This window comes from Pipistrellus hanaki, assembly GCF_964339955.1.
Source record: "Pipistrellus hanaki genome assembly, chromosome: 16".
Lineage (NCBI taxonomy): Eukaryota > Metazoa > Chordata > Mammalia > Chiroptera > Vespertilionidae > Pipistrellus > Pipistrellus hanaki.
The window spans coordinates 8094434-8113480 of record NC_140518.1 but is presented as its reverse complement, the minus strand read 5'-3'; the positions used below and the strand labels follow the sequence as shown (position 1 = coordinate 8113480).

General features: G+C 58.1%; 1 protein-coding gene across 1 annotated transcript in view; it reads right to left on the bottom strand.

The window, feature by feature from the left end:
- The window catches only part of PLXDC1 (plexin domain containing 1), a 47554-nt gene that overhangs the window by 24185 nt on the left and 4322 nt on the right, over positions 1–19047 (bottom strand). Inside the window, exons 2-5 of the mRNA XM_084862408.1 lie at positions 16577–16755; positions 1378–1521; positions 1055–1124; positions 346–468 (exon numbers count right to left, since the gene is read on the bottom strand). Of these exons, the coding sequence (XP_084718534.1) occupies positions 346–468; positions 1055–1124; positions 1378–1521; positions 16577–16755 (516 nt within the window). The remainder of the gene's footprint in view (positions 1–345; positions 469–1054; positions 1125–1377; positions 1522–16576; positions 16756–19047) is intronic.

Below are 19047 nucleotides of genomic sequence, written 5' to 3'. Positions count from 1 at the left end.
AATCAATAAAGTGTATTAAAAAAAAAAAAAAAAAAAGGAGGAGAAATGGAAGGGATGGGGGGAGGGGGTTGGGGGACATGTGGTGAGAGGAAGAAACAAGAGAGGGTCCTAGTGTTTATTTCGCCTCCACGGAGAGCCAGGCACTTTCATCTCGTCATCTCATCAGGTCCTGCCGGTAGCCTGCAGCCGGTCCCGCCTTATGGGTGAGGACACAGTGGGGAGAAGTGGGTGGGGCTGCCTTGCTGTGTGACTGTGGAGTCCCTTGCCCTCTCTGGGCCTTGCATGCCTCTCGCGGGGCTGGGCCAGGGGAGCTGAGGGGACTCGAACCCTGGGACCTGGCCTCACCATTGTCGAAGTAAGCCACCGTGGAGTTGTCGGAGTAGCCGGGGTTGAAGTTGGCCATCAGAGGGGCCACGTACTGAGTCGCCGTGAGCATCCGATGGGTCACGTCACCCGTGAAGATGAAGCCTGGGGTGGGGAGGAGAGCTCGGGGGAGTCACCAGAGGTGGCCCCAAGGGGTTGCTTCCTTCGCTCCGCCCCCAAGGGCAGGAAGGAGCGGGGCAGGCAGGCAAGCCTTGAACCTCTGTCCTCTGGGCCCAGCGGGTGGGCTCAGGGTCAGGTGTGCATGAAGCAACAGGATCCCAGGCCAGAGAAGGTCCTCCCTGCCCTCGGGTGGCACAAACCCTCACTCTCCCTGCCCCAGGAGCACACAGGAATAAAGACGGGCTCCTGCTCAGCGCAGTCTCCCTCCCCTCTCAGTCACAGACTCAGAGGCACAGGGACCAGGGGGTCTGCCCACACTGGCCTGAGCTGGCCCAGAGGGACACACACACACACACACACACACACACACACACACACACAAGTCCGCTGAAGTGAAAGGTATTCGGACACAATCCCTGCCCTCCCTCCTAGAGTGCTCCCAGGAAGAGCTAGATGTGGCTCCCCCTCCATGCCATCTCTACAGCCTCATCTCCAGCGCACCTCTCCAGGTAGGCCCCCAAGTTCCGGCTGAGAGCTCCAAACCTCCCCAGCCCTGCTGGCACAGCCTTACCTCCGGTTGCTATGGTGATCTGCCGCAGAGGATGCCCGTAGAAAGGGAAATCAAAGGACAAGACCACTCTCTGCGGGGGATGGGATGGGAGAGAGTCAGCAGGGGCCAGGGGGCTGGGCGTCGACGCCACCCCATGCTTGTCTGGACAGGGTCGGGGGCAGGCTGCCAGACCACAGGCGGGCACCCCAACCCTGGCCAGACCACCCCGAAACCCCCGGAAGGCACTCCCAGACCCCGGACCTCAGGCCATGCCTGCTGACCAGGCGGTGTGGGCGGGCCCCAGTCTCCCGGCCCGGGGCAGGCTGCCAGGAACGGGCACTCACCGAAGCCTGCCGGTGGGTGTTGGAGAGGATCCTGTGGACCTTCACGTGGCTCCGGTTGGCCTCGGCCACGTCCACCCACAGCTCCCGGCTGCGAGGCTCGCCGGGGCCGTACAGACGAGACACATAGTAGCTGTGGTTGTCCTCCTGTCGCACCCAAGACAGAGCCCACCGAGGCGTGAGGGGTCAGGCCTGCAGGAACCACCCTCTGCACCTCCCTCCCTCATCCCCAGACCTCTGGGTACAAGAAACCCTGGCCCTCCCAGGGAGCTGGCCTGCTGGCCCTGAGGGCTGACTTAGGCTCTGGACTTCCCTGGGCCCCCAAAAGCTTAGGTCTTGGCTTCTAGCCATGACCATGCAGCGCTGGCCCCAGCCAGGTCCACACCTGCTATCCTCTGGCTCAGCCCTGCCTTTCCCAGAGAGGCCAGGAGCCTTCGCCTGCCGCTCGGGTCCCCGGGAAGCACCCCAAGGCAGAGCTCGGCTTGAGGCACCAGAGAGAGACAGACAGAGCAGCCCCATCAGAGCCCTTGTCTGCAGGAGTCCCAGACTGAGGGAGAGCTCCCCTGCTCGGGGAAGTACTACATATAACTGATTTCAGATGGGGAGAGAGAGAGAGAGAGAAACATCAATGATGAGAGAATCACTGATCGGCTGCCTCCTGCACACCCCACACTGGGGATCAAGCCTGCAATCTGGGCATGTGCCCTGACCGGGAATCGAACCGTGACCTCCTGGTTCCTAGGTTGATGCTCAACCACTGAGCCACACCCGTCAGGCTGAGGAGTAGCCTTTTTAAAAATATACTATATTTTATTGATTTTTTACAGAGAGGAAGGGAGAGGGATAGAGAATCATTGATGAGATAGAAACATCGATCAGCCGCCTCCTGCACACCCCCTACTGGGGATGTGCCTGCAACCAAGGTACATGCCCTTGACCGGAATTGAACCTGGGACCCTTGAGTCCGTAGGCTGAGGCTCTATCCACTGAGACAAGCCAGTTAGGGCGGGAATAGCCTTTTTAAGGGAGAAGAAAGCACTGCATCTTAGAAGCTGCCAGTCTAGAGATGGAGGCAGGCCCTTGGTCTTGGGGAGCTGCTAGACTGAGGGAGGAGGTGGGACTTACGCAAACAGAACGCACAGACACAGACCCCCAAGCCGAGGGTGACACGGGGCCCACCCTGCAGTCACTACGGGGCTGAGAAAGGGGGAGGAGCAGGAAGGACCTCCCACCTCTCCTCTGTGCCCTACGCGGACATAAGAAGCCGGAACACAGCCGGCGGCCGTGACCTTGGCAAGGCCCGTCCTGCACAGGTGTGCTCAGCGCCAGCATCGAAGAGGCAGGGAATGGGGGGCAGAGAGGGTGGGAGAGCCAGGAGAGGGGGCCATGGCACAGCGTTTCGGCAGGCGGGGGTGGGGTGGGCAGCCTTAGGAGAAACGGAGGCTGAGCGGGCGGGTTCACTTGGCAGCTGCCACGGAGCTGGGGCCGCTGACCCGTGAGGAGCCCGGGCGTCGTGGGTCATCAGTCAGGCTGCCCCGCGGCGCGGCTGCAGACACAGCCGAGCAGACCACGTTCGCGCTGCCAGCCTTGCCCTGGGCCCAGCGTGAGCGGGGACGGGATGCCTGCTCTCCCCACCCCCCAGCAGGGAGAGTCTGGATTTGACAGTGACACTCTGGCAGTCTGGGGTCGGGCAGAGCTGGGGAAGAGGCAGACACGTGTAGACAGGGGTTGGGGGTGGGTAGATTTCACACTACTGTTGCCTGGTTTCGGGTCCATCAAATAAAATTAAAACCACATCGCTCTGCTCACAAGAGCTCCCACTGCCCTCATGACAGAGCCTACACTCCAGCCTGGCATGCAAGTTCTCCTCAGCAGCCAGCTCTGCATTCTCCCCGGTTCCCTTCCGCCTCCTCCTCTCCTTCCCCCGGGGCATCCTGTGTCCCACCCAGACCAGGCCTCCGCAGCCTCAGGCCACCGCGGTCACTCAGGCCTCTGCACACGCTGATCCTCCGGCCTGAACGCCCTTCCCGTCTCCTCCTGGTCGATTCCTGTTCCTTGAAGGCTCAGCTTACACATCACCCTTTTAAAATGTTTTTATTGATTTTTGAGAGAGAGAGAGGAAGGGCACAGAGAGATAGCGGATGCTTCTCATCGATGTTTCTATCAGCTGCCTTTTGCATGTCCCCTACTGGGATCGAGGCCCAAACCCGGGCATGTGCCATGACCGGGAATTGAACCAGCAACCTCTTGTTTGTTTTAAATATATTTGTATGGATTTCAGAGAGGAAGGGAGAGAGAGACAGAAACTTCAATGATGAGAGATAATCATTAATCGGCTGCCTCCTGCATGCCCCACCCTGGGAATTAAGCCTGAAACCTGGGCATGTGCCCTGGCCGGAGGTGAACCGTGTCCTGGTTCATAGGTCGATGCTCAACCACTGAGCCATGCCAGCTGGGCCCGTTTGCCCTTTTATAAGGGAAGGAGGAGGAATCAGTGCCTGGCTTTGGGCTGAAATTTTGGGAATAAACCTGGGCATCCTTTCGCGATCTGTGGTGAGGGGGAAATGGTGGCCCAGCAGAGTGAACCTGCGTCCAGGGGCCGCTCCTGTGTGTGCTTCCTCAGGTACACCGTGTCTCACAGAGACTTGTCCCAGCCCCAGCCCCGCACCTGGGACCGTGGCCTTATTGGGAAACAGAGTCTCAGCAGGCCCCAATGCCCGGGTGGATGTCCTCATGGAGAAAGGGGAGGGGGGCTGACAGTCCCGAGGCCGCACAGGGAAGAAGGCCGTGTGACAACAGAGGCAGAAACTGGCTTGCGAGCTGCCTCCCCCCAGGACGCCCAGGGGTGCCAGGAGCCACCAGAAGCTAAAGAGGCGAGGGAGGCTCTTCCCTGAACCCCGAGAGGGACCACGGCCTCCAGCCTCCAAGGCTGTGAGAGGACATTGCTGCTGCTGCTGCTGCTGCTGTCAGCCACCGGCGTGGTCACCTGGAAACAAGTACATTTGCCCCCGGTGTGTGGCTGCGGCTCAAGCGGGGTGACCCCGAGTTGTCTCCCCCTTCCGTGCCACTGCCCTGTGGCTTCCCAGCTGCTCTCAGATCGAAGGCCGCACCCCGGATGTGGCCTATCCAATCTCCATCCCCCTCCACTTCTTTATGAGCAGAACATCGATTCTGGAGCCGGCAGCAACGGAGCCAGCTAGAAACCTCCTCCCCTGGACGGGTCACGTGTGACCCATGCGACATGGGACACGGGCTGGCTAATGAGAGAAGCTGAAGGCTCTCATGGCGCCTTTTAAAAGAGGTCAAATTAAACTGCTTGGCCCTCTTGCCTTTGCCCTTCTTGTCCCTGCCTGGAATGGAGGTGTGATGGAGGGAGCCCCGGCAGCCGTACTGCGAGCATGAGGACAAGAGCCACAACCTAAGGATGCTAGCAGCGTGAGGAGCTGGTTGGAACCCGGGAGCCATGTTGGAGGGATGCCGTTAGCCCTCAGTGACACCCACTCCGCCTCCTTCCCTGCTCTCTGCACGCTCCCCGCTCCGCTGCCCTCGGTTTCTGAGCTCACCCCCTGCTTGTCGGCCTCCGGACCCCGGGGCTCCCTGTGCCTCAGGACCTCTCTCTTCTTCCTTTCAGAAGCCGCCGCCCCTCCCCGTCCCTCAGGCCTCCGTTTCATAGTCCTCGCCCCCCTGAAACCCCAGTTACACTCCCATCACCCCCTGGGCTTCTCCCGCTCCGCAAGCCGCATGCTCCTGGTGATTTTTCTAAAAAATATATATATATATTAATGATTTTTAATAGAAAGGAAGAGAGAGGGACAGAGAGTTAGAAACATCGATGAGAGAGAATCATTGATCAGCTGCCTCTCGCACATCCCCCACTGGGGATGTGCCTGCAACCAAGGTACATGCCTTTGACCGGAATCGAACCCAGGACCCTTCAGTCCGCAGGCCGATGCTCTATCCACTGAGCCAAACCAGTTTTGGCAACTCCTACCAATTTACTTGGCATTTAGACTTCCCTCCACACCTGCCTTTCCTACAAGCGCCCACAGGTGAGGTCAGCCTTGAGCTCTGGTGTTGAAGCACAGAGTAGGTGCTTTGTGGGAGGATTTGTTAACGGATGAGTGACCGTTCCGAGTTTCACAGCGTCGTGTGTCCGAGGCCTGGCCACCGTCTGATAGCTGCCGCCACGGGCTCTGCGGGGGACGGAGTGGCGTCACCAGACAAGGCAGGACGGCGGCCAGCAGGGACCGGTGCTGTCGGTAGCGGAGGAGCCCGGGCAGGCCTGGGCCTGACACAGCTGTTTGCAGGCCGTTTCCGCCCCCTGCTCCCCGGGACGCCCGGGGGGAGCGTGCCCTGAGCCTCACGCGGTGGAGATGAGGCCGACAGAAGCCACGCTCTGCAGCTGGGAAGCCCAAACATGCTGACATGTGTCTTGCTGCCTCACCCAAGGGGCAAGCAGTGGGGTGACTGGGGACATGTCCCACACAGGCCCCGCACCCCAGAAGCGGTATCTGTCCAGAGCCCTGGCCTGGGGGTGCTCCGTGGGGATGGGGGAGGCCAAACTGCAGCCTGGGGAGGAAGGACAGCGTGGAGCGGGGTGACTCCTGGGCAGAGCCGAGAACCCAGTCCGAAGGGTTGGGTGGGGGGTGCTGGGGGAAGAACTGGAGGAAAGAGGCAGGGAGCGGGCCTTGGCAGAGCTTGCATTTCAGACACATCACCGCGTAACAGGCTGGTGAGGACTAACATTTTTTGGGGTTTCCCCCCCCCCGCATCTTTCTTTTAAAAAAAATATTTTATTGATTTTTTACAGAGAGAAATAGAGTTAGAAACATCGATGAGAGAGTCATCGCACCCCTAGTGGGGATGTGCCCGCAACCAAGGTACATGCTCTTGACCGGTATCAAACCTGGGGCCTTTCAGTCCACAGGCCGACGCTCTATCCACTGAGCCAAACCGGTTCCGGCAGTCCTGTTTTATAAATGGGGAAACCGAGGCCTGCAGATCTATCTGCATCCACGTCCGTCTCCAAGACAGTGCCTTTTCCCCTACGTTTCTCAGGTCCTTAAGTCACCGCCCCCCGAGAAGAAGCTCAGACCACCTCTCTGTTGTCGGTTAACACCTGTCCCGTCGGAGGGGCCAGCATGGGTCCTGTAGGGAGCACCGAGCTCAGGGACCGCAGCCCGTCTCCTCCTCACCCCGAGCACCCGCCCAGCGCGGGGCCTGGCGCCTGGCACGTTATAGATGCCCGGAGCCTGCCGGCCGTGTGAGCTCAGTCACACAGACCCCACCGCCGTCAGAGCCGCGGGCCGTGCTGGGAGCGTGCGGCGTGGCTCCCGCAAGGCGAGCCTCCTCCCCCACCCCACCCCCGATGCCGGGCGGCACGAAACCTCCTGGGAGCCCACGTCCATGGGAAGCACATTCCCGTTGCTGGGACAACCTGCCCACAGGAAGGCATCTCCGGACTCCTCAAGTTTATGGACGAAAAAAAAAAAAAAGGCACATGTTGACCCGACAAGCTCAGGGGAGGCCTGCAGGGCGGTCTTGCAAACTTAAAAGACCTAAAGTCGCCACAAAGGATGGGCTGAAATGAAAGCTTTAACTAAAAGCTGTTATGGTGGGTAGTCATGTCCCTGATGAGGTCAATTGTTACCTTAACTGAGCCTGCTGTCTTTTGGCGTCTGTGATGACATGGCCCTGAAATGTCTGGGTAACTTGTAGCTCCCCTTTTCCCGGACCCCTCGGGGCCCAGCCTCAGGTGCCTGGGCGCCAGGACAGAGGCCACACATTCCTTCCTTGTCAGGGTTATCTTGCTAGTTGTTGGCGATCAACTATCGTGCGCCCACCGAAATGTGTGCCTGCCTGTCATTTTACTTTTTATCCAACCCCAGGGGTTTGCCCGCTCTGCTTTCTCCCGCCTCTCTCTTCTGCCCCCAACGGGTCTCACGTAGCCCACCTCCGTCCCCTCCCCCGACGGCTGTGTGTAAAAACAGGGAAAACACGCCGTTCTCCGGAGCATCATCCCAGCCCCAGCCTGCCCAGATCCTGCTTCCCGGCAATTGTCCACAGTTGGCTCCAATAAACACAAAGATTCTTTGCAGGTTTGAATGTTTTTACGTGAACAAGCTCTTCCCTGGGAAGTGAAGCCAACACGGGGGCGAGGAAGACAGCCTGGCTCCCACCCCCCCCAGCTTAAACGGGAGAAATGCCTGCGGCCAGGTGGCTGGCAGCCCAGCCGGGCAGCACGCAGGGGACTCGGTGACTCTCATGTCAGCAGGGTGTTGTCCGTAGGAAAGAGAAGGACCTCACAGGCTCTGACTTCGATACGTGTGTGCTGGGTACGTGAAAAGGAGACGAGATTTGGAGCTGGGGGGGGGGGGGGAGGGAGTAGAGAGACAAAGACCACAGCTTTGCAGGTCCCGGAGGCCAGGCTGTCCTTCCCCCCCGTCCCTGGAGCCCAGAGCGGGTCCCTGCACCCTCAACATAAACCTTTCTCCCGAGACGGCTCCAGTGGCTCCTTGGAACCAGAAGGGCCCTCACCAGAACAGCCTTCCCACGGGGTGATCAGAGGAAGGACTTGCAGGGACTCCCTGATAGCCTGGCACCAGCAGACAGTGCGGGTCCGAATGGAAAGAGGGAAGTGAGAAACCCCACGTGAGAGAGAACACACACACACACACACACACACACACACACACCGGCAACGCCAAGTTTTTTTTGATTCTACAAAGTCAACCACTGCTAGCTGCTGCTGCTTCTTTTTTTGCAAGAAAGTTTGCTTAGAACGCCACAGAGGTAGAAGGGAGCCATGGAAGAAACGGGTTCGGGAAACAAATTGCAGAGGCAGAGAAAGGGGCCTTGGAGCTCAGGAGAGGAGATGGTGGTGACTGGCGGGGGCGGGGAGAGGGGAAGTTGAGGTGAGGGCAGGCTCTCAGGAGTGAAAGGCCTGCTGGGTCCGCCAGCCTAAGGGCTTTTCAGCTGGGCCCAATGGAATATCCCTCAGCTCTCCAGGTGTGTCCTCTCTGGGCCCAGGTTTCCCCTGATGGGTCTGCTTGGCTCCGGGACGGGGTCATTAGTCGGTGCAGCTGGCCCCGGGGTCAGCCCGAGCTTCGCTTGTCTGGCTCCGCTGCTTTTCTGGGCCTGGAGCTGAGCTCAGCTGAGGCCTCGCTGTATGTGATGAGGGCCTCGAGGGTTCCCCGGTGTGCCGTTTGAAAACCACCGCTGCAGGGGCTGCAGCATCAGACAGACCCACATTCAAACCCTGTACCCGCTGGAGAATAGTGTGTGCCAAGCATGGCTCTCCACTCCTGAGTGTCTGGGCTGGCACTGCCCTTCCTCTGGAGTCCGTGAAAGGATTCCACAAAACATGCCGATGGCGAGCTCTTGGCCCGGCGCCTGGCCCACGGTGGATGCTGATACGTGGGAGCTGTGATGCTGATGTTGCTGGATCTTTCCAGGAGCAGGGTTTGATTGTGGAGGCTGCCTCCTCAGAGCCGTCCCCAGCTCCATCCTAAACGTCTGCTGTTGCCATGCCTCTGTCTCAATTACTCACGCCGGAAGCCTGCCAACACCTCATTTCTGACAGCGGGGCGGCGTTTACCTTGGCTGAGCTCAAGGCGGTTCTGGACAGGAATTCCGGCTAAGCTGTCACCGTCGGCCCATCACCTGCCTGCCAACTGGCAGGTGGAAATGCCAGGGCAGGCAACCAAGGGCATCCCGCAGGGCCTGCCGGAGAGGCCGGGCCAGCCAGGCGCGTTAGCGCCAGGCAGCTGGGCTCAACCCAGGAGGTGCTGACGGGACCAGTGGGGCAGGGCCACCCCAGCCCCTGCCTCTGCCGTTCCGTGAGGCCTTCCCACACCAACAGGAGTATTTTCTAGAGCCCTGCTCCCCAAAGTGTGCCCCGGGGACCCGCAGCATCTGCACCGCCAGCGGGTGTGTGTGTGTGTGTGTGTTAGACATACAGAACCCTGTGCCTAACCCCAAACTTCCTGATCAGCACTGCATTTGAACTAGCTCCCCAAGAGATGCTTTTGCACAGAAAGTTGGTGAGCACTGATCTAGAAGCTCCCTCTGTGTAGGCCAATACATCATTCATTTTTGCCCAGGAGGAGATGGTGGTGAAACGCTCAGACTCCAAAGTCAGAAAGACCTCGGTTTTTGTCCTGGCTCTGCCACTCGCCAGCTGTGCAAGCTTGAGTAAGCTGACCATAGAATTGCCAGGTGGCCCAGCAATTCCGCTCCGAGGCACATACCCCCAAAGAGTAGAAAACGGGTACTCAAACAAATACATGCACACGTGTCCATAGCAGCTCTATTCGCAACAGCCAACAGGAGGGAACAGCCCAAATGTCTATGAATAAATGAATGAGTAAGCAAAATACGGTATATCGTCTGATCTCATTTATATCGGAAACTTCTAGATCCGGTGGATCCAAAGAAACAGAACGCAGACTGGTGGTTGCCAGGGGCCTGAAGGGAAGGAAGGATGGGGAGCAATTGCTTTAGGGTACAGTGTTTCAGTATTTCCTTTTAGGGTGATGAAAATGATTTGGAACTAGGCAGAGGTGTGTTAAATACGCTTCACTTTAAAATGGCTAATTTTGTCCCACTGGCATGGCTCAGTGGTTGAGCATTGACCTATGAGCCAGGAGGCCACGGTTCGATTCCCGGTCAGGGCTCATGCCTAGGTTGCTGGCTGGATCCCCAGTGGGGGGGCATGCAGGAGGCAGCCAATCAATGATTCTCTCTCATCATGGAAGTTTCTATCTCTCTCCCCCTCTCCCCTCCTCTCTGAAACCAGTGAAAATATTTTAAAATAATAAATGAAATAAAAACATTTTAAATGGTTACTGTTATGTTCTGTGACCCATACTTCAACAAGAAAGATGGAGAAGAAGAAACAAGAAACCAAGAGAAAGAGAAAGGGGGAACGAGAGGGGCCCGCCTGGGAGGTGGACTCCTGGGGCCGAGCACCCGTGAGGGGGGAGAGGAGACACAGGGACTGCATCCCATCAGGTGCCTCGCACTTTGCCTTTAAATCTCGCCGCTGTGAGCGCCCTGTTGGCCACGCCATTGGGGAGAGTTGAAGCACCCGCTGTGGCCGGTGCATGCGCTGCGGGGTCAGGGTCCCAGGTTGTGGACTGGTGGGTGCTGGGCCAAGGTCGGGCGGGAGACTGCCAGGGCTCGGACTGGACGTCCGAATCCGACTCCACCTCCACCTCCACCTCCACCTCCACCTCCCAGGGCGCCCTTTCTCCTCACAAAGTCCACCTTCTCTCTCCTCCACGTTCCCCTCACAACTTTCCCCTCCGTCCACCCACCTCACACTCAGCTCCCAGGATCCTCCCTCTGGGCTCCTCACCCCTCCCTCCCCGAGTGAGTGCGAGGGCACGTGGGGTCTGGAATGAGCGCTGCTGCTCTTCCTGTGTCTGTGCTCTGACTCTGTCCATCCGTCCATCCGTCCGTCCTGTCTCCTCTGGCCCCTGCGTCTGGGAGGGGCCTCTGGAGCCCCCTCTGGGAACTGCTGCTCTGGGGGGTGGAGACCAGGCAGGGGCTGCCCTCCCTCTGCCTCTTGGAGGATGCGGTGCCCCAGGTGCAGGCTGGCATCGCGGGGGCTGCCGTGGTGGTGGGTGAGCGGGCAGTTCCGTGTGGACCGAGTGGAGGGGAACTGTTCCAGGGCCTGGAGCTGCTCTTGGTGCAGAAGCTCTGGGAAACGTGAGCTCAGACAAGAGTCGATTCCCACTGGGAAGTGGCTTTGGAGTGGGCGTGAGAATGAAGCCCAAGGAAATGGCTCTGACCTGGAGCTGTGCAGCGGTTTGTCCCCCCTGGGGGCTCAGGCTGGGCCCTTAGGCCTCAGAGCAAGAGGGTCTGAAACACTGTGCTGGGTGGCCGGGCAGGGGTGCTGGGCAGAGGGGGCTGAGCAGAGGAGATGGGCAGAGGGACTGGGAAGAAGGGGTTGGGCCAGAGAGGGTGAGAAGGAAAGATGGTGGGAGGGGAGGAGCGAGGGAGGAGGGGGGAGGGCAGCCTGAGAAGGCCTGGGATGGAGCACGGGACCAGCAGGGTCACGGCACACGTACCCTTGTGTGTGGGAACCCGAAAGTCAGTAGAGTCGGGGTCCTCAGAGGCCACTGAATCCACAGCCCACCCAGGCACAACCTGTGCTCTTCAGTCACCCTCTTTCGAGGCCTCTGGGGACCCACAAACCCTTACTTCCTTCTTCCCTTCAAAGGAGGAGCTCCCCCTGTGTGCAGGGCTGGGGACAGAGCATAAAACAGTCTCAGGTCATACGCACACGGTGCTTCGTCCCAGCGGGAGGACAGGCAACGTAAACAAACAAACAAACAAACAGGGAATTCAACGCAGGGCAGGCTAAGTGCGACAGATGGAGAAAAGCCATCTATTTCCCCTGCCCTGTAGCCGCCCTGCAGCCCCACAGCGATTGGCAAACAGCCACAAGTCAAGCCTTCTCTCTGCCAGACTCACTCCTCCCCTCCCACCCCCATCCGCACCCCGCACCCCCGCCCCGCACCCCCGCCCCGCACCCCGCCCAGCTCCTGCAGCCTTTCGGCAGGAGACTGGTTTCCAGGTGACCATCTAAAGGGGGGCCGAGCCCCCCGGCCATGGTCAGGCTGAGAACCCCCCCCCACGGGACCCCCGGAGCCCGAGCTCGGTCCCAGGGTTTCTGTGGGTTCCCATGAGCACAGCTGGCTCTGCCACCTCCGTCCCTGGCAGCCTCGCCTCCCTCCTGACTCATCCTCAGCCCACAGGCAGCGAGGAGCCCCAAGTCTCTTCCCCTGAACTGCTCTGAGCCACGTCTCCCCACTTTGCTTTAAACCTGAGCGCCACGATTGTCCTTCTCCCGGTAGTTCCCCCCGGCGGGAGGCCAGCCACCACCCGGCCTGGCCCGCGCCCAGCCTCACACGGGGTCTCTCCCCGCCCCGGGGAGCCTGAGCCTCCCGTCTTCCGGGCAGCGCTGGGCACAGCCCGCACGGGCAGAGGCACCTCCTGCCAGGTGGCCCTGCTCCTCCCAGGGACTCCCGCTGTGTGGCTGCTCACGGGACCACGGGGCCACGGAGCCACGGAGCCATGGGGCACGGGGGCCACAGGGCCACGGAGCCACGGAGCCATGGGGCACGGGGCCACGGAGCCCGGGGCCGGGGAAGCCTGGTGGTCACGGTCAGCCACACGGTGGCTGAGAGAGCCCCTGCTCCGGCGGACAGTCTGGTGGCGGATGTTGAAGTTGGTTTGAAACGTCCCATGTCAGCAGCTCCCACACCTCGGGGACCGTGAGAACCCCCCGCGGGGCTTTAACAGAACCCGTTCCCAGGCTCCGTCTGCAGTTTTTCAACGCGCCGGCCCAGGGTGGAGCCCGAGCATCTGGGGCTTGACTCCACGCCGGCTCTGACCGGTCCCACTGCCCTTTCCGACGCCCACGCACAATTGCTTCCCGAAGCCCGGTCCCTGGCTCTCCGGCGAGGTCCTCTCTACAGCCCAGGACGTGCCCTCTGGCCGTGGCCTCCGGCCCAAAGCAAGTGTCAGCTCCGGAACTGACGGCCCAGCTGAGCTGGGGACAGGGAAGGGGGATCCTCCAGGGTCCCCTCAATCAGGGCCCTCTCCTGCCGGCCTGCCACTCCCTCATCCTGCCACGGCCCCCCGATTCTGAAGGAGGGAGAAGGCAGGGCAGCCTGGGGCGTGCTGGGCTGTGAGTGAGGGGGGCCCTGGGGGAGAGGTCAGAGCATGCGCACCTGCTCCTCCCCACCGGCTGCAGGCTGGCAGGCCGGCTCCACCCTGCGGCCACAGCTCGAGTCCGAGGGCAGCGGTCTTAGCTCCTCTGTGCTGCTCTCTTCCCAAAGTGCTTCCCACCCCTCGTTGTCCTCCATCACCCAGCCCGCTCCTTGGAAAATGTCCCTGAATTAAACAGTCCCCCATTGAGAGAGAGAGAGAGAGAGAGAGAGAGAGAGAGAGAGAAGAGAACAAAGAAAAAAAGGATGCAGAGCCCTAATCGGTTTGGCTCAGTGGATAGAGCCTCCCTGCCTGTCGATGGCTGAAAGGTCCCAGGTTCGATTCCGGTCAAGGGCATGTACCTTGGTTGCGGGCATATCCCCAGTAGGAGGTCTGCAGGAGGCAGCTGATCCATGTTTCTCTCTCATTGATGTTTCTAACTCTCTATCCCTCTCTCTTCCTCTCTGTTAGAAATCAATAAGATGTATAAAAAAAAAAAAAAAAAAAAAAGGAAAGAAGACTGAGAAAATCTCCAAAAAAGTGGGCCAACAATAACATGCAAACTAACAAATAAACAACAAAAAATGTGTCGGCCTTCGTAGCTCTGTCATGGCTCTGTGGTTGAGTGCCAACCTATGAACCAAGAGGTCAAAGTTCGGTTCCTGGCCGGGCAGGCACCTGGGTTGGGGACTCCATCCCCGGTGGGGGGCGTGCAGGAGGCAGCCCATTAATGATTCTCTCCCAACATTGCTGTTTCTATCTCTCTCCCTCTCCCTTCCTCTCTGAAGTCAATAAAAATGTATTTCAAGAAATTAAGTAAAATAATGCAAAGGGACAGACAAGCATCAGAAGAGAGAAGAAAGTCTGAGGATTGTCCCCCGGGGAGGACATCAAACCCAGGAAACTGTAGGAAGAAGAGAATGCGGCAGGGAGACGGCTATCAGAGAAATGCAGAGGACGGCTTCCTGACGGGTGAATCTGAGTCTCCAGGTGGAAACTGCCCATCAAACACGCAGCCACAACAGGGCCCTCCTCCTCGGAGGTTGCAGGGAACTCCCGGAAGAGGGGGAACAGGTGAAAACAGGGGCGTAAGAATGGCACCAAACCCCTCCGCAGTGACATTGGAAGCCAGAAGACAATGCTGAGGTGCCTGCAAGCTTTCGAAGGAAAATTATTTTTAATCCAGAATTCTATATTCAGCCAAACCATCAATCATGTGTGAGACAGAATGAAGGCATTTTCAGACACACAAGCTCTCAAAATCATTCTCTCCCCCGTGTGACCTTTCTCAGGAAGCTAACCAAACGAGGGGGAGAAGCAGGAACAACACAGGGTCAACAGAGTGTGTGTGTGTGTGTGTGTGTGTGTATATATATATATTTGTATATATATATATATATATATATATATATATATATATATATATATATTTTTTTTTTTTTTTTTTTTTTTTTTTTTTTAAGGAGAGAACAGGATACCCACACAGGAGAGAGGCCAGAGGTCCCAACGAAGAAGGAGAGGTCCCAGGATGGCTGTGGGGAGGCAGGGGAACACAGCGCAGGTTGGAGCAGGACTGTGGGAGGTTTGGGGGGCCAGGGGTCACAGGGGAGAACTGGCAGGTTTGACCACCCCGAAAATTATAACTGAGGCTGTTAAACAACAAAATTCAAGAGCACATTGTAAATATCTTATTGGTCTCATTGAACTATTCATGAATCGGGCTGCATCCCATCTAGCGGACAGAAGGAGCTTTCTAACCAGGAGTGGGTTGTCCGTGTCAAGGTCACCTTCTCCCAGGGGGTGATAGGGGGTCTAGCGAGCCGTGCACCTCATTAGAGCTGACCAGGCCATTCCAAACTGGCTGGCTTAAGATTCCCCTCCTGGAAGAGGTGGAAGTTGCAATTAAATTAGGCGTTAAGTGTTGTTTTTCTGTCTTGTGGGTTTAGCACAAGGGACTCCATGTTGAGCCCGTGGTCTCTTTTGCAGCAAGGCCGATGGACGTGTGAGAATACAGAGCTGCAGTAAGGAAGTACAGAAAGCGAAGCAGGTGGGGAGGGTGAGGACCCAGGAAAAAGAGAAGTTACGTAAGAAGGTCAACAACACTGTCATCCTGCTTGAGTTAGTGGTGGGCAATATTCCCATGATTACCATGATCTAAAGCAGAGCATGTGGATTTAACAGAAACATTGGGGAGTATGTAAAAGGCAGGTCACCTACACATAACGTGTGAACGGAGCAATCAGGAGGCAGAGAACGCACAGGGTTCCTGAGAAATGGAGAGGGACCACCTGCAGAAACGCCTGAAGCCCAGGCTCCTCTGAGTCTTGTTGTTTTTTTTGTTTTTTGTTTTTGTGTGTGTGTGTGGGTGTGTGTGTGTGTGTGTGTTTTAATATATTTTATTGATTCTTTACAGAGGGGAAGGGAGAGGAATAGAGAGTTAGAAACATCGATGAGAGAGAAACATCCATCAGCCACCTCCTGTACACCCCCTCCCAGGGATGTGCCCGCAACCAAGGTACATGCCCTTGACCAGAATCAAACCTGGGACTCTTGAGTCCGCGGGCTGGTGCTCTATCCACTGAGCCAAACCGGTTAGGGCTGTGTCTTGTTTTTTAATCTTAACATTATTTGTCCTTTTTGACTATCTGTAAACACTTATTTGATTTTTAAAATGTTATGAAAACATAAAGAAATATACACCAAGAAACACATGCTCTTGTTCCTTCTCGTTTCAGAGTTTTTTAGCATCCGGAGAATCCACCCCTTTACTCTCAGCCACACTCACATGAACACGCACGCACACACACACTCATGATAGACATAAAGAGCTCATGGTAACAGACAACCAGGAACATGTACATAATCACCAAACCCCTCAGACAGCATGCAAACACACTCCTGCCAACACGCGCACATGAATATAGTCTCCCCCACACATATGCAGAGGCCCCCCGAAAGCCTCCTGGCCTTGATCCCCCTGACCTCCTCCTGCAGCCCCACCCCCAGAACTGCCCCAGACAGAGGCGGGTCCCTCCTGGGACTTCACCCCCATTGCTTCCTCTGCTCAGAGTTCCCTGCCCCGAGGCTGAGCAGCCTTGAGCCCTTTGGGGACCCTCGGTCTGTGGATGGCACAGAGGAGGTCGGGAAGGGCCAGAGCTGGCAGCTGGAAAGCCCCCTTCATTCAGCTTTTGCTGCAGGCCCTAAGCAGGGGAAGAGTCCGGTGTCAGGACACGCTGTGCGTCCCTGAGCAAATCACCTTACCTCTCTGGGTCCAGGAGGAAGTAGGCAGCCTTGGTCACTCTTGAGATGCCAAGAGGTCACGACCCAGGCTGGGCCCCCTTCCATCCCATCCCATCTAGATCCCTAGCTTCACTCCGACCTCCAGGGCCTACACCAAAGAACAGGCGTTTCTAACGAGTGTGCATGGCCACCTGGCGGGCCCCCCACCACCACTCCCTCTCCCTCCTGTGCCCCCAGCACTCACCACCACCCTGGTCCTGTTGTCCGGCAGCGTGTCAATGGCCAGAGTGCCCCCGCCCAGGTCCTGGCTCAGCTGGGTCCTGTCCGGCTCCGACACCTGCCCGGGGCTCTCTCGGGCTCTCCGATTCCAGCCCTGCGAGGTGCCCTGGGCAGCCCATCCAGAGGCGTGGCCTGCATCCTGACCTGGGAGAAGGGACAGGAAGGTGAGACCTGGGAGTCTGGGGTGAAGGACTGGGAGGGGAACCAGCCCACATGCTTTGCCGAGGCCCTGCCTCCATGCCACCACTGCCTTTGGGGACACTGACTACCAGGGCGGGGGACACCCCACATGCACTGAGAGACAGGTACCCAACTCCCCTCCTTTTTATATATATTTTATTGTTTGTTTGTTTTTTACAGAGAGGAAGGGAGTGGGAGAGAGAGTTAGAAACATCGATGAGAGAGAATCATCGACCAGCTGCCTCCTGCACACCCCCTACTGGGGATGTGCCCGCAACCAAGGTACATGCCCTTGACTGGAATCGAACCTGGGACCCTTGAGTCCGCAGGCCGATGCTCTATCCACTGAGCCAAACCGGTTAGGGCGCACTCATGACTCTTCCAGTCCTCACCCCAGCCCTCCACTGTGGAGAGGATACTCTCCATTTCCCAGACAGGAACCAGCTCCCAGAGGCTAGAGAGGGTCACACAGCAGGTACGCTTCAAACCCAGCTAGACCTGCCTCCAAAGCGGTGATTATTCTCAACCTCAGCTGCACTGGGATCATCCGGAATCTTTAAAAACCCCTGATGCCCGTGTCCCATCCCAGAGACTCTGGTGTAGTGCAGACCGGGGTTCGACCCTGGGATTCTGAAATGGTCCCCAGGGGAGCTATTGAGAAGCCTGGCCTTGGTGGCTCAGTGGTTGAGCATTGACATAGGAACCAGGAGGTCCTGGTTCGATTCCTGGTCAGGGTATGTGCCCAGCACAGGATTGGAAAGTGGTGGCACCCAGGCCATTGAGCAGCTGTCCCTAGACTAGTGTTCTCCCCAGTTCCCTCATTATTTTTATTCTAAATGACACAGATACCATGCTTGTCCATCCCAGAAAGATGGACAGAGATGTGTCTTATATTGTCGCTCCAATAGCCACCCCCACAAGGGGTGTGTGTACGAGACACAGACCACCAGGCTAGTGCACCTGCTAGTCCCCACGACCTTCATCCATGTCAGGCCTGTCTCCACCCATCCCCAGAGCTCCCGGATGTAGGTCTCTTTGCTGGAGCATCTGGTGGGGTAACTACCTGCCTGTCTGTCTCCCTGCGGCCCCAGGACCCTCCCCCCTTCTGCACACGTGGATCCTCGGGGCCTAGCAAACACGAGGCGCACGAGCTGGAGGCAGCATGGGAGCCAGCAAGCCCAGAGCCTGAGACAAGGATTGGCCAGGACCGGGCCTGGGGCCGGGGCCAGGACTCTTTGCTGGGAGGCTCTGGTTTGTCATTAGACATTTTATCCAATTAAGTCATTCTTGGCCGCTGGCGCCTGCTGGACCCTTGCCGGCCCCCCTTTTACTTCTCCGCCCCTAATCGCAACCAGATGCTCTGGAGAAGCCGGGGAGAGGGGCGGCCTCCAGACCCCTTCCCCGAGGTGCCCACTGGCTGCAATGGCGCCGAGCCCAGTGCTGGGAAGACAGCCTGCCCTTGGTCCTCATCCCAAGCCGGGCTGCCTCCCGATTCTCAGGCGAGGCCCACAGCCGCCCCTGGAAGCGGAACTGTTTGTGCTGGGCTGGTGCGCCCGTTCCCCTGTCCTCCTGCGAGCAGCCCTCGGGCCTGGGCGGGAGCCAGAGCGGGGAAAGGAGCATGTGCAGAGTGAGCCGGGGAGCCGGGCCGGCCCGGGCTGGGACCCTGGGATCGGCTGGCATCACAATCCTGCAGCCGAGACCGGAGGGGGCCTGCATGGTGGGGCCCGGGGCCTGGGGAGAGGGCAGGGAGAGGGGGGGTTGGGGAGGGCACACTGTACCCACAAGCTGTGCGACCTGGGACCCATCAGTTCATTTCTCTAAGCCTCAGTGCCCTCACCATGAAAATGGGGACAATAACCTCGCCTATGAGCCGAAACCGGTTTGGCTCAGTGAATAGAGGGTCGGCCTGCGGACTGAAAGGTCCTGGGTTCGATTCCGGTCAAGGGCATATACCTTGGTTGCAGGCACATCCCCAGTAGGGGGTGTGCAAGAGGCAGCTGATCGATGATTCTCTCTCATTGATGTTTCTCTCTATCCCTCTCTGTAAAAAAACAAAAAAATATATTTAAAAAAACAAAAACCACTATTTAAAAAAAAAAAAATCTTGCTTAGGAGAGGCTTTACAAACAGAGGCTCAGGGTCTGAGGCCGAGGCCCTGAAGGAGGGCAGGCAAAGGACAGACAGGCGTCGGCCCCGCCCTGCCCTGGCCTGGCCCTCAGTCTTGCCCTCCCAGGCCACACGCTCCATCTCCCTGCC